This window comes from Haemaphysalis longicornis, unplaced genomic scaffold (genome assembly GCF_048455015.1).
Source record: "Haemaphysalis longicornis isolate Haplotype H1 unplaced genomic scaffold, Haemaphysalis longicornis Haplotype H1 scaffold_2, whole genome shotgun sequence".
NCBI lineage: Eukaryota > Metazoa > Arthropoda > Arachnida > Ixodida > Ixodidae > Haemaphysalis > Haemaphysalis longicornis.
The window spans coordinates 15,985,494-16,001,145 of NW_027526295.1; the positions used below are offsets into that span (position 1 = coordinate 15,985,494).

Sequence of the window (15,652 nt, forward strand, 5' to 3'; positions counted from 1 at the left end):
GCAAATATCTGAACGCCGCTTTTAAATTCAGCGCTGATAACAACCGCTAGCACAATTTCTTTACACACTAACATCTACTTTCTCGCATGTGGAACTTCTTTTTCGCGATCAGATTGATTATGAGAGTGGCGACAAGCTGTTGCTATCACGGTCTGCGCCGGTTCGAGCCGCAGTGATATTAAAAAACGGACGACGCCGAAGACATCACCGGCCTAATCGCCTGGCCAAATAAAGTTGTTCTGTCTGTCGGGTGGCAGCAACTCATCCGAGTCTGACGATTTAGACGACATGTCGACTGCGCGGGCGAGTGCGGACCATGTGCAATTGTAGCAGACGATGCGGCGAACGTCCCTGACGTCGCGGGTGAGACCTTTAAGTAAGACTGGCCCGCTTGCAGGCTGGCCTTCGAACGGCCATTTTCCCGCGCGGCGACCGAATTTGAAACAGGTTGCAATAAACGTGCTATCATTAATTCTATGTTTGCGGCTGACGGCTTTCGGTTCGACTTTCGTAGTTACTGGGCCAATAGGTATTGTTTACAGCATACAAACTGAAAGCGAGAAATTTAGTGTCAGTACTCTTTTAAGGCAACAGGGCACCGAAAAGCGACTGAAAAAAAACTAGTGCCCTTCCAATCTGTGAAGAAAGATGACTAACGAAGATGGGCGCATTCCAACTAGTGGACCAACAAAATACGTGTTTGTATCTTTTGATTAGGCACACTTCATGGATCATTAGCTGAATTAAACTTGGGAGGACTCACTGCAAGCTTTATTCTAGCGAAAAAACATGGGGCTGTCCGTTTTCCTCCTGTAGACGGCCATGTGTTGGTAGCAGAACAGAATTCTGTAACACTTTCACCATCGTCGCGAACAACGCATGTATAAAAAGTAAATTACACTTGGCACATTGTTCGAGTGCTCTTATCTGCTAATTTTTGGAAAATTTTTTTGGCATAGTTATGAAAAAACGACAGTCACAGTCGTTTTCTGTAACCATACTTTCTCTATAGACGGCAATACATTGAAAGAAGACGGGAATTCTACGTCATTTGCAACTTCGTTGTGAACTAAGTAAATTATTACAAATAAATAAATGTCGATGTAAAAATAGAATGCTGTTGTCCGACTGTCATACATTTTTGCTTTTGTATAGTTTTAGACAAAACAAGAGGTACAGTCCTTTTCAGTAACAAAACTTTTTCGGCAGAGATTTCCGTCCTACGCCGATTTATACGCTAAGGCCATGCGCAAAAACCGAGAAATATCCCGCTTCGCTGTAAAAGAGATGAAATCCAGTTGCCATTTAAGGAAAAGAATTGTGCGAATGGTGCATATGGTCGTTAGAGCAAATTTAGGGGGCGAACATTTGTTCTACAATGCAAGTCTACTAGCTGGGTGACCAAGCTCGAACTACGTCAGCTCAGAAGAGCGGGACCTCGACTGTCGTCCGTGTAAGAAGCTACAACCCTTTCCGGGGATATAGAATGGCAGTACGCAGTCCTTCACATCCGAGCCCTTTCGAAGGGGGCAAAAATCTCGAATGGTCTCGAAGGGGACAGAGAACGCTTGAGCATCGTGTGCTTCCAACAGATTGTGGGAGAATAAAGGAGCTAAACCAGCGCCGCATGTGTCCGAAGAAGCTGCACCACGCCATCCTTCACATTCGCAGCAGATATACATCAGGCTATCACCCGAAACCGGTTTCATAGCGGAGCGCTCAAGTTGCGCTCACTTGAATCATCAAGTCGTAATTTGTCTATAAAACCTCATGCTGAACTGCTGAACCACCACTCACATAAGACGACACCCTCTAGAATGAAACGGACTCTTGCATGCGCCGAGCATCGCGATACGCAACGAAGGCGGACGGTGACCAGCAACGGCGCCTACAAAGGCTGGCTGGCCTCTTCTTGTAGGCGACGTCGTGAGTGCGCAGAAACCCCGTGTTGACGTCGCGGACGAGTGATAGTGCACAGAAATAATGATGAGAAATCTTAAAAACTGGGACAGGTATATAAAGAACACCAAATTAAAAATAACAATAAAGAAAAAATTTAGTAATGAGATCGCAATTACAAGCTTTATCATGTCACCTTACTTGGAAATCCAAACCAACGCTCTCCGGAACAGTCAGACTCCGGAATTGTTCCTTTTTGTTCCAGAACCCTCCCAGATCCGGGCCTAATTAAAACGACTCGCGCACTGCTACAGAGTAAGGCAAGGTGTTTTTAACACTACAGCTGTTCTAGGGCTGGGCTTTACGACAGTCGTGTGTAATATCGCGTCACGTTTTCCGAAGCAGTCGTTCCCGCCTCAGAATAACCGGTTGCCAATGTTAAAAAAATACACAAAACATAAAAACGGTTTCAGGGCATTCATATTTCATAAACGACGGCTCTATTGCCCCTGCAAAAAGTGTCCTCTAGCAATGCATTTGTGATTAGACGTGGAACCGACTTTCATATAGATCGCTGTAAGCTTGGTGTTTGTAAGCTTGCTTTTCCACATAGCCTCTTCACAGGGAAGCATGGCGATCTACGGAGCGAGAGATACAGACATAAATCACTTCATTTTTCCAGGGAAGTTGGTTTAGAAACGCATGGTGGCCGCCGGCTGCAAACTGGCGGCGGCGGTGGCGGCTGAGTCTACCTTTAGTATACTCTCAGGCTGCGTTCCAATTCGCGGACAGCTTGGTAGACAGCCTACTAAGCAGTCTTCCTAGACGTCTAAAGGAATAAAATTGGAACGGCGCCACGGTCGCAAACGCAACGCCGGTGCAGACGACAGTGTCGTAGCAGATATGTGGGATGCGCAAGACGCAAGTATCGTAACCAATATTACCATTGTTATTACAAACGTTACGTAATTTAAAAATTAAAGAAAGTCAACTTCATCACTAGTAAATTATACTATATATTTCAATAAAAGAACGAGCGCTTTTGTTTCAACATTAATACGCAAAAAGGTGCCGCTGGCGTCACTTATTAGTTTAGACAGGAAGTTAGCGTGCATCGTTGCTGACTTCGATGCTGTCTCCTCGAAGCAGTCTTCGTTGACTGCTTCGTTCGAATTGGAACGGGGAACGTTCGAATTGGAACATGGCGGACTGTCCGCGAAGATGGCAACGAAGCTGTCTAAACGGTAAATTGGAACGCACCCTCAGTTGCGAGCTGCCCAGCGCGTCCTCCCAATGCGCGATGCTGGAGATGGGGATGGAGAGTACAGGCCCACATGGCGTGAGTGTGAGGGTCAGGGCAGTCACAGAGGGGACAGTCGGGGGAAGGGGACTGGGAGGGATGTATCTTGTGGAGGAGGGAGCGACAGACGAGAGATATGTGGCCAGAGGGGTAGCGGCGGCAGGAGAGACTTAGTAATGCTGCGTGACTCCTTATTGAGAAATCATTCCACCGCGGGCCGACATAGCGCCGTGTTGGAGAGCGGGAGCGAGTGCACGTTATCGGACTGCATTGCTAGCCGCCTCAAAGGGAGCATGATTACAGAAAACGGCTCTAACGTGATCCTGAGTTCACAGTGGAGTTGTAAACGATACAGAATTGCGGTCTGCTGTCAATACATGCCCACCTGCGAAGGAAGTACGGTTACAGAAAACGGCTGTTACTCTTGTTTTACACCAACTACCCGGAAACAAATTACGTGGCACTTCGCCGCTAAGACAAACTCTAACACTACGGGCAGCGCAGCTCCGCTGGTCGTCCTTCTCCCGAGAGTGAAAGGACACAGTTACTGTTTTAACGGCGCGTGTCGAAGCCTCAGGGCAATATTAATTTGTTCGCCTTACCATCCACATAATTAACAGCGTAAAGGAGTTGATTGAAAGCTGTAGCTTCTTCTTGACTAATACAAGGTGCTCGTCAAAAATACATTCAGCATGCTTTCCCGCAGAGCAAATTTCCACCGGATCGGCATTTTATATTTTCCCTTCTTCAGAACACACCGAAACAGAGGGACAGCAATGCGTTTAAAGAAAACCAAATGAAGAAAAACGATGTATCGAAGCGGGATTTCTTTTTTCGACTAACACACACTTCAGCGAATGTGCTTTCTGTATGTGCTTTCATGGAGATCGTGTTGTCGGCGCGCAATGAATTATACCGCAAAGACATGCTATGGGAAACCGCAGCCGGCTACAATTTTATGCATCCCCTTACAGCGCGCAACAAGGCACGTTTCCTAGCGCGCGTGGCTTCGTCCCGCACAACAGCGGCCGATGCGGTCGCCGCTGATACATGCGAGCGGCAATGCAACCAGCGCCCCTCTACAGCCCAGCGCTGCCTTTTGAAAACCGACAATCAAACATATCAGATAGGGCGGCGGGGCATTAAACCGGCGCACGGAGCTCTGCGGGAGCTGTATTGGTGGTGAGATGTTTCAGTGGCGCCCCCTTGCTCTGACGTCGGCTTAGGGATTCGCGCCGCTGTCGTCTGCTACACTCCGCTTGTGAGGGGCGGAAGTGTCTGTGCTAGAAATCGGCCGCTTTGTTGCTGTAGTTCATTAAAAGCGTATTTATAGTGATTAAGTTACTTTACCAGCTTCTGACGCATCTGAATAATTTGAAGCTGTATCCCCCACAAGTTTGCAACCCACGAGGAGACAGAGAACGACTTTCTTCAGAGCATCGGTCAGAAAGCGTGTGTAACTCGTCCTTTCTAGCTTATTAGTGAGGATCAGCACACAGAGCTCCTCGATAAGTATTGAAAATGCGTAGGCTTCCCTGCAGTATTTTTGAGATGCTCTTATGAAGAATCAACAGTCTAATGCTACGTACCAAGCAGCGGGGTCCCACACGCGTGCATGCCACAGCAGGAAATAAAACGAAGGTCTTCTATTTATTTCGTGGCTGTTGTCTTGTATCAGAATAATGTTTCTTGTTTTTTTTGTGCCCAACGTTTCAATTTTTCTGCACCGTCACAAACGTCTTATTAGGAGGTTTGGGGATGTTTGGGAGGCTCACAAAGGTACTGTAATATTTTCTTCAGGTTGTATGGCATACATTCCCACCTTCACAAATTGGCTTTAATTCCGGCTGTGTGCAAGAAGGTGCATATCCGTTGCGTGCATTCTTTATTGAGAAGGTTTGTGAGAAGGTTTGTGCTACGCCACCACGATCGCACCCCAAGCAACGTTGTCCACAGTACTCGAAGGCGGCTTGTGTACTCCGAATTTCTATCGTTATCATAACGAACTGACTCTCAACCCGAACAATAAGGACATGTATATTGTATTGAAGGTATGATATGCTCGCTAACTAACGGAATAAATGGTACACCTGCATATATTACAAGAATCGCAACCGATTAATATTTCAAAGGAACTCTTTACTCATTTCCAACTGTTCCAGGCGCAAAGAAATCCTACTCTAGTCGGGATGGCGTTCTATGAATCTAAGAAAATTACTTTTACTGTCTTGTCCTGGACTGAGGACCCGGCCCACTAATCAGCACGATCTCATTGTTAAATAAAATTTACTCCTCCTCTTCTTACTCCTCCTCTTGAGTGCTGTTTTCCTATAACGCATATCCGAATATCGGGAAGATATGCCCGTGGAAAATGTAACGAAATATTACTCCAGGTCTGAACAAATTAACAAAGTGTTACTGTATCTTTAACGTAGACGTGACTCGTTTTGCTCAAGAAACCTCCATACTGGTCAGAGGCCCGGTATAAAACCACCACGCGCCTATGCGCACCGTGATTGATTGATTGTAGGGTTTAAATGGACACTGAAGTGATATGTAAACACTGCGGCATTACTTGCGCAAATTGTAGTCCGGAGTCCCCAGGCCATGTTTCGACCACCCTGGGCTCGTTTACGCGATTTTATTTAGTAGAAAAATTAATTCGAAAATGCTGTCCTCCTCTCTTTACGCTCGCCAATTTTCTGCGGCGTTTTCGTGTGACGTCAGGAGGGGATGAGCTGGCAATTGGCTGCGTTACTGCACGGCTCCCCGGCCTTCAGACAGAGTCAGTCGGCCCAGCGTTTCGTCCGCCGGCCGCCGACGGGTCGTCGCAATTCGTTCGCTCAGTTGAAACGAAGCCAGGACACGTTTGTGAATGGAAGAATCTGCCTTTCTTTACTTGGTTAGTTTGTACACTTCACACAAGCGCTGCACAAGCGCACATGCGACGCTTCGGTGACTCCAGTAGGAAAATATAAGGCCTCTTTAATGCGGGAGACGAGTCAGCGAAGTCAATATAGGTACTAAGGAAATAAAATCAACTGATATTTTTACCGTACAGCGTAAAACTAGGGTGCGGGAAGCACTTTTTTGCGCTGGGCGAACAAGCACAGCGGTCAGCAGCACGACTACGCATCTGCGAACGCTTTTCCGTCTACGAAATGCAATTGCTAGACGTGAGCTATTGTGGAAACTCGGGCGACGCTTACTGCACGAGCGCAATACAACAAATAGTCACCTAAGCTGCTTGAAATGCCAAAACTAAATAAAAGTGTAAACTGGTTGTACAATATATACCCTATATTACCAAGGTCAGCGGAGCCCGTCCCCGTGGTCTAGTTGTCTGGGGCGCTAGGTATGCAAGTGTTTTGCAAGTCACGAGTTCGAATCCCCGCGGGTACGTGCTTTTTTTTTTGTAAGTTAACTTTTTCGTTTTCTGCCGATGTTTTCTACATTGAGTTCACCTTTTTTTGGGCCGCAACGTTCATGCCTCCACGAACTAGTTCACAGAACGCGCGCAGGCTGGCACTGGCGCGCTAGCGAGTTCTCGTTGGCGTGCTGTTGCCATAAGCACCGACTGCTTGCGGGCAGTGGGCACAGGCCAGAATGAACAGACCCTTGGCCTGGTGCGAACACGCTTTCTACGGTACAGGCATGAGTGAGGCAAGCTCCAAATATGGGGGAAAAGCGCATGACATTTGGGCATCTGCGGGTACGCGGAGGGCGTCCATGCACTGCGTAGGCCTCGGCTAGTGAATGCTACGATTCCAAGCCGTCCTGGGAGGCTTATCTTTATGCATTTTTACAGGTGACAACATGGCAGAAGCGCGGTACGATGATTACTGAGTTATTGAGAATGCCCATCCAACAACGCCACCGGTTGTTTTTTACAGAACCGAAACCGAAACCGAAACTTCTTTGGTTGCTCACCTTGGGCATCGTCCAATCACGGTGCGGCTCCTCCTAACGTCACAGCTTTAGTTGGTGCGGCCGCCGCAAACCGAGCATGGTAGTTTTTCTTCTTTCGCGCTTTATAAAGTAATTACCGATTTGTCAACCGGATAAACGATGAAAAGTGTGTTAATTTGAGCCAGTCTACGCAGTGCAAGCAAAAACGGGAGCTTGACAAATTCACTTCAGTGTGCCTTTAACGCGCCAACGCAACGCAGGCGATGAGGCGTGCCGCAGTGGAGGGCTCCGGATTAATTTTGACCACCTGGGGATCTTTAACGTGCGCCGAAGTCTCGTACACACGGGCGTTTTTGCTTTTCGCCTCCATCAGAAAAGCAGCCGCCGCGGCCGGGAATCGAACCCGCGACCTCGTTCTCAGCAGCGCAACGCCTTAGCCACTGAGCTATGCACACAGTGGGTTATTTGGAACTCAACTTGCAGTGTTTGCGCGACCTATAGTGCATGTTGGCATACTTTCATGCCATGAGCACGTAAAGTGATGTAATACAATCCTTTCGAGCGTTCGGCAAGATTGCAAAAACTGTTTCACCTTACATGTGATTACCAGGAAGCGTAATGGCTTCTGCCAAACCCGGTAACTTTGAAGGCCTAGAATTTGTTTTGGTCTTCCATTTTCTCTGTTGTTGGTTATTAGCAGCTGACTGTTCCCTTTGTTCTAAAGATGGCTTAATACAAAAGCTGACGCCTAGCTCCGACTCTTCGCGCTCAGCACAGGACCGGCTTCTCGAAGAATGGGCCGACGTCGGCAATGTTTCTTCCGTAGCGGCATCCAAAACTATACTTTAACTCACACCATGAGCTAGTGTATACGATTTTAAGACTACTATTGTGATAAAATTTACCCACACGCCAATTCTATTGCGGAGAAGCATCAGACGTTGACCGAGCACAAGGAAACAGCAGTGAGAGCGAGCCTGAGTGAAGCAGACGACAAATGCGAGAATCCCTAAGCCGACGTCACGGAGGCGCGCTTCGCAGCGCCGCCCGTGTTCGCGCTCACCGCCAACAGAGGAACTCGAAGAGCGCTCCCACAGAACGGGCGTACCACGTGACCACCGTGGCGGCGACTTGGTGTGGCCTCCACACTCGGCACGGCGCTGCTGGCGCTGCAACGCTGGCGGCCGTCGGCAGCGCGGCACGGCAAGTTCGACGCTAGTAAGGGCCCTAAAAATTACTAAGCTAGCGCCATTCTATGATCTCGCCGCCTTTCGTCGTCACTCGCGGTCCGTCTCTCCTCCGTGTTTTGCTATTATCTTTTTCTCCGGCCAGCGCCGGCCGCCGTTGGCCAACAGAAAAGTCACTTGGTAGCTCTGCCATTTTTTTTCTGCCTCCGCGGCCAGGTCGCCTCGCTGGTTAGGACGTTGCGCAACGCCACCGGTGCGGGGCCATGTTTGGCTGCGCAGCTTCAGTGCTGGCTTTATCGTACGCGCCAGCGAATAGCAAAGTAACAAGTAGCTGGTCGTTTCGAACAAATGTCGCATTGGTGTCGCTTTATGTCCCTTCGCGGTGCCGATGTGTTGCCTTAGGCAGCACGCATAGGGTCAGGGATGGCAAAAGACTTCGTTATTCCGTCCGAGAAGCGTGACGCAGAAAGGAGAAAAGTTTGGTTGTATAGATTTGAACGGGCATACTTCAAGCCGGCGCTGTCATCCCTCTTTTGCAAAGTAAGTTTCTGAATGCTTGTTCTCGCTTTGTTAAATTCTGCGCACGCTTGAGCGGTCACTTACGAAGAAATGCGCATTTCCTCCGCGACAGTTGTCCACCCTTTGTTCTGAGTAGGCATTGCGCATTGCGGCGAGTTCGTCCCGTCGCAAGATTTGCTTCGGATAAGAGGCCGTGTATTTGACATGTGCGAGCTTAACTCTGAGCATAATTTTATCAGCGAGGTAGCATGTTCAGTCGGTTGTCGTAAGGTTTTCGTGACGCAAGAATTGTTCACCTGAATTCGCACTTGTTTTGGCCGACGGCAGCTTGCGTCTGACCATGTAACGTGTGCGTTCCGAGTGCGTGCAAGCTCTTTGTGGCGTGAAGTTTTCTTCTTACAGGTTTTCTTCTGTAAGCGGCCGGGGTAGTATTATAATCCCGTTTTTAGGACATTGGAGCGGTTTGCTGCATAATATGTGCTTGGTCGGTGCGGCACAAATTGAGGCTGTAAAGAGAAAAAAAAATGCGGCTAGGTAAAACAACAACGGCAAAGCACTCTAAACCGCGCGGAATTGAAGTAGGATGTATGTCGGTACGAGACAGAGATACTTAGAAGGATAAGAGTGGGGTGGAGTGCATACGGCAGACATTCTCAGATAACGAATGGAAGCCTACCATTGTCCCTGAAGAAGAAAGTGTATGACAGCTGCATCTCACCGGTACTCACCTACGGGGAAGAAACTTGGAGGCTCACTAAGAGGGTTCAACTTAAATTGAGAATGACTCAGCGGGCAATGGAGCGGAAAATGATAGGTGTAACATTAATGGAGCAGAAGAGAGCGGAGTGGGTCAGGGAGCAAACGCGTGTTAAGGACATATTAGTAGAAAGTAAGAAGAAGAAATGGATGTGGGCAGGGCATGTAATGCGAGGGCAAGATAACCGTTGGTCATTAAAGGTAACAGAGTGGATCCCTAGAGAAGGCAAGCGTTGCAGAGGGCGGCAGAAAATTAGATGAGCAGATGAGATCAAGAGGTTTGCGGGGATAAATTGGTCGCAGTTAGCACAGGACCGGGGTAATTGGAAATTAATGGGAGAGGCCTTTGCCAAGCAGTGGGCGTAGATAGGCTGGTGCGGATGATGTATGTCGGTAGTAAAAGCGGGCGCAGACTGAACGCTGCTGATTTACAACCATCGTAAGAAAGGCGAATGCAAGGACGCCATTTGCAACGACGGCATTTGCGCATGAAGCGCTCTGTCTACTGCCGGGAACTGTGCGCAAGCCCTCTGTGTAGTGATTGCACGACCGGCTATGCCAGGCTATACGTAGCGTGAGCTGAGGTTCAGCTGGTTATTCTCAAGTTTCCTGGTTGTCTTGGATTAGGTGATTATCATGATTACTGCTGCTACAAAGATTTCCAATCCCATCCAATCCAGCCCTGTCAAGTCACTGCTCCTTGGGCACGCGCAGCACGGCTCTCCAGGAGCCACGCGAAACGGCTATCAAGCGGCTCCGGCGCAGCGTCAGACTTGGCTACTGCGCAACGGAGGCGCACAGCTGGGCACACTCCAGCGTCAGTGCTTCTGCCACGGCTATGACGTCACTCCTCTGGAATGCGCAAACCGGCCAATGTCCAGACCCAATTCTCTGCACTCCGATTGGATTGGATTTCCAATCCAATACAATTCAAGTTAATCGAATCCAAATCCAATCCAACCCAATCCAATGAAATGATCCTCGCGCTTGCGCAGCACGGCCCTTCAAGGTTCACGCGAAGCTGCTCAACCTCGGCCAGTTTAGCTTACGCTACAAAAGGAATTACCGTAACAGAGCAGTTCAAAATGTTCACGTTCGATCCTTTCGCGTTCACGAAACTATGATGAGATGTTACAAGCGTGCCGCAGATGTAAACACCGCGCTGTGCGTATACGTGAGCGGCATCCACCCCGCACAAATATCCCTTTGTAGACAATAATATTAACAATACAACCTCACTTAGTGCGTGTTGGTAGAATAGGACTCTAGAAATACTATAAATGCCGCCAAACAGCGATTTGGCGGAAAAACCAGAACAAACTTAAAGAAAAACTCCAGCGAGCGGCCCGTAGCGTTACGAGGGCGTCTGCTCTGAAGCTGCCATTAAAAATGGCGGCACCGCCGCGGAGTTCAAGGGAGCGCGGCGCCACGGGTGAGACCAAAGAAAAAGAGGAGAGCGGCGGAGAAGGACGAAGCGGGTTTGCGCTACCTTAGTAATTTTAAGCACCTTAGACGCTAGTGTGCACGTAGCTTTAGGCGTTACTCACAAGCATCAATTGATTGTAGGGTTTAACGCGCCGATGCAACGCAGGTTGAGGCGCGGCGAAGTGGAGGGTTCGGGATTAATTTTGACCACCTGAGGATCTGTAACGTGTGCTGAAATGTCCAACACACAGGCGTTTTTGTTTTTCGCCTCCATCAGAAAAGCGGACGCCGCGGCTACCACAAGAATCAAACCCTGTGTACTGCTGTCCTTTCATATTGCTTTAGTGTAAAAAGTAAAACGAAAAATGAATAACTGTATTGGGTCCCGCGCAGACACCCAATAAAGGAGAATGCCGGTATTATTATTGCTAGGTTCCTCATGCTGGGATACCTAGGTTTCATGCATTTCCCCTTGTCCGTAGGTGCGCCGCTGCTCCTGACGTTCTACGTGTCCGCGCAACATCGAAATACAGCGCACCGCTGGTCCGTGTGGACTTCTCTGGCGTCGGTGTTCGCTTACAAGCTGGTACGTCGCTTTAACATCAATTTTTGCCGTGCACTCGCAAACGTCGCAGCACTCAATATGAGCACAAGCCTTAACGTCAAGCAACGCCATCATTTCAAACAGTAGTTCATCCAAGAATTGTACTCGTTAAAAACCGTCTGTGGAATTGCTATCGTGTTCATAGACATAGGTCACGGGGCAAGCTACGGCTGCTAATATTGTACTTGTCTCCTAGACAACTATATTTTATTGTTGTGCATTTTCGTTAATTCGTACTTTCAGAAGCCGTCTTTCCTCTGCTTTAGCCCGAGGAGCTTCCGTTTTGCGTGAAGCTCTGTCTGTCCTCGTACAAATTCCAAGAAGGGCCTCGTAAGTTTGCTTGAAAGCAGTTTCAAACGGGTCCCTTTGCGTAGTGCATGCAATCCCATTATTTATGAACGGAGAAAAAGGTTTTTTTTATTTCCGGAATGGGGGCCACATTTGTAGTTGCCTCGTCGAGGCGGCTTACCACAGAAACTAACGGCAAACCCAGCCAACCTCTGCCAATGTATGTATTTACCTTGAAATATATTTTTCATGAACTACTTAAGTGCGAAAACGACGGGACAATCGTGAGAGGAAGCGCGTAACAATAACCCATGGTGGGCTCTCTGCGGTGCAAAAAACAGTCAGCCGGGATTCCTCCAGTGGTGAATCAGTGAGACTGGGCTCTATCAGGGGAAAAGCAGACTGAAACAGCACTTGCGGCAGACCGAGCGACTGCACATAGCCCACAGACAGCGGCGGAGGGAAAAAATTGGCCGCGTATCTGCTTCTTTCGTTGCAAATGTCGTCAAAAGACGATGGTCTTTGTAGACATTTGCCAAGGAAATGCTCCCCCTTTCCCGCTCACCTATCATGCTGTTCCTGTACCTTCGCGCTCATTCCAAGATAAACACACTAAAGGTTTGCGCAAGGCGATGTGAATTTAGCGCGTTCCACTGCTACAGGCCGGGTTCCTCGATGCCAGTGCTGCAGTACGGCGGAGACGCGCGTGAATGGAGGCGGCCGACTAGAAGGTTTATAGAGCCGCGTGGCCGCGCTCCACGTGCGTTCCAAGCAGAACGTGGAACCTAGCTAGTGGAACCTTTCATTGCTGTTGCCCGGTGATTTTTCATATGCCGCCAGGAGGCGGCGGTTTTCCGCAGTAGATGTAGAATATAAGTTGCTATCGATAAACCAAGCATACGTGAATTTTTTAATAAAGGAACACTGTAAATATCTCTTGTGTACTAATTTCCTGTTTTATATTTGCGTAATGTCTTGTTCTTGTTCAACAAACTTGACAAGTATGAACATGTAAACCCGGCTTAGAAGTTTACATGTGGCGCTGAGTATATAAGACTATTGCGCAATATCGAGTTTACTTTGGCCAGGTGGCTGAATCGAGTCACAGACAAACAGATGGACAGACACACAGACATATAGACAGACCAAAATTTCTGGGTTTAAGTAGCCTAAGAAAGACTGTCGTCTTTAAAAATAATTCTATAGCTTCTTGACTTGTTTGTCAGCAAAGGCGGCGACTAAAATTCAATCTGACGACAGAGCCGCGTAGAATAAATAATTTCGTCGTCAGAGCTACTGTAACAAGCTCTGCTGCTCTCAGTGTAGTGTAAGTGGCCTGGAAAGAAAGCACACTGATGTTGGCCGCGACGACCGATCCATCATTACCCAGGGTTTCATTTACTTGCCATGATTTGTCAGTTAAGAGCGAAACTGCAAGCACTACAGAACTATCCCAAAACAAGGTAAATGAGATCTAGCGTCTGAGATTACTGTGACATAATTGTTTTACCTACTTTTCATATTTGCGTAGTTCACTGTGAAGTTCTAACTATTCTGGAATTCCCGTCGCTGGTCTTCCATCTTCGCGGTATGAAAGATCTCTAAGTTTCTTTAGCTGTCCCTTTTTTGGTGGCTCATTTTAAAACAGCGCTGCGATTATTCCCAACTTCTTTGGCGCGCGGGGATCGTCGCGCATGCGCAGGTCGCATTCATAAAGCCGGTCGTGGTACAAGGCTGAGAAGGTCCCCTCGTATCACTTTCCGCGCGCTCCATCAAAGACGCTGCAGTGTTATCGAGCAGTCACGATACTTCAGCTTTTTACAGGATTAAACTGGGGATGCTGACACACTGCTCTTCAGGCGCTGACAGCGTGGTGTATGGTTTGAAAACTTCTTTTTGTCCTGTAGTTCTTGGATTAGTCATTGTCTCTGTTTTTAAGTGGAAGGTTGGCACGCTTCACCGCTACGGGCCAGATGTCCAATGGCTTGAAACAAGTCCTAGTTAGGTCAGTGCCCCTTTACTCTCTGCCGTGCCTACTTCCAGTTACATAACAAGCGAATAGGGAACACAACGGCTTCCTTGTGATCGACAAACTTCGTAGCATGTCTCGCGCGCCGCACACGTATCATCCATTGCACCGTTAAGCATGCACGCATTTGTTACTTTTCTGCGCATGCTCTTCGTTTCAGTGGAATGGAGAACACATCACGGTGCTCCCTAATTTAATTCAACCTATGTGAAACCTGATGCTCGTACGGATCCACCATTGAGGCTTCCACCTAATCCACTCCGCTCTTTATTTTTTTTTAGATTTTTCGTCAAAGAAGCTATGAGCTCCACTGGAAACCTACTACTTTTTAGTTTGTTGAGGCCTTGCCTTGAAGGTTCTGTTAAAGTACGGCTTCAAGGTCTTTTTTAGTTGTATGCGATATGCACGTAGCCGCGATTGCTGTCTTATCCGCTTTAGAGCGCACAGAATCACACACCGATGACACACTTCATTTTATACTCCCAACAAGGGAAATTATTCCCAAGGCTAAATTTAAATCAGAGAACTACATAGAAGAGTCTCTGGGTAGTTTGTAAGTGAAGAAATCGAGTTCAAATAAAGAGGTATTGAATGCGTTCACTCTGACATGTACAGACAAACTCGCGTTCTCAACAGGACGAAAAAATCAAGCAATCATAGACACCTCACCTTGTAACATGTTCATCTTCCGCTCAGGAATTCCCTGCGGCAAGGCATTAGTCCTACAGAATAGGGGACAACCTTCGCCCTGTAGATATGGCCCGTTCTGGTTTGTGGCTTTTTGCTTTTCTTCACAGTAAAGATCACCAAACCAGGAATGTAAATTCAGACTGAGCAAATGTAAAAACTCCCCCACGGGGACACCCCAGTTGTGTCGAAGCTTCACCGCTCCCAGCAGAGCAATGCGTTCGGAAGCTGCAATGCGGGCATCCTTGTTAGGAATACTGTATAACGAAGCCTTGACCTGTATGAACAGAAAAGCAAGAGGAGAAGGACGGGATTGTATTTAGGAACTCAGCTACTTCCCGAGAGTTTCGAAAAAAAGTGTTGTCGACGCAAGGGCTCATCGCTGAACACGCGATAGCTATGCGACAAGATACCAGGTTCCCTCGTCTTGAACGATTATTCTGAATGGACGTTCTTCCCTACGGCTAATCACATCGAAGAAGGATTCAAGCAAGAGTCCTTGTACTTCCCTTAAAGTTCTTCGACACCTTATTCACTTCACGTCTGTTCAGAACACCCCTAACTGTGTGCGAAGCTTTCTCAAAGCCTTTTTGTCTGTCTTAGTTGTCCTGCAGTCATTGTTCATGGCTTCAGCCGCTTTACGCGGCACCCATTCCGGTCGTGGCCACAAAGCTTTCGGCTTCCTCGAATAGTGCGAGGTGGAGCTTAAGGGAAAAATGTGGTGCATGTGATGGCGTTAGTTTCCTGGAGGCGAAAAGAGAAAATACCCGCACTGAGATTAAGATGCACATTGAAAAGATACTAAGGTGGTCTAAATTATACTCAACGACCCTTAGCGCGTCCTGTAGCCCAGGTGAAACTTAGGAGCGTAAAACACCAGAAGTTGGAATTTCGTTTGAAAGCCACACCTTCCGCGCCAGGGTCCTGCTTCAGCTCGGTGTTTACCAATATTTTCCTCTTGCATGCCGTCTTCCTCGGCTGCGGTACTTTATTCTCAACTGTATGGGCTACCGAGAAGACTTGGAGTTATCCCTTCCGTGGTTTTAAGG

The 15,652-nt window shown here is 48.0% G+C and overlaps 1 protein-coding gene across 1 annotated transcript in view; it reads left to right on the top strand.

Annotated features, from left to right (window-relative positions):
- Positions 1-15,652, top strand: part of LOC144168770 (pecanex-like protein 4) — a 473,206-nt gene that overhangs the window by 186,753 nt on the left and 270,801 nt on the right. Inside the window, exon 9 of the mRNA XM_077697735.1 lies at positions 11,478-11,581. Coding sequence (XP_077553861.1) covers positions 11,478-11,581 — 104 coding nt within the window. The remainder of the gene's footprint in view (positions 1-11,477; positions 11,582-15,652) is intronic.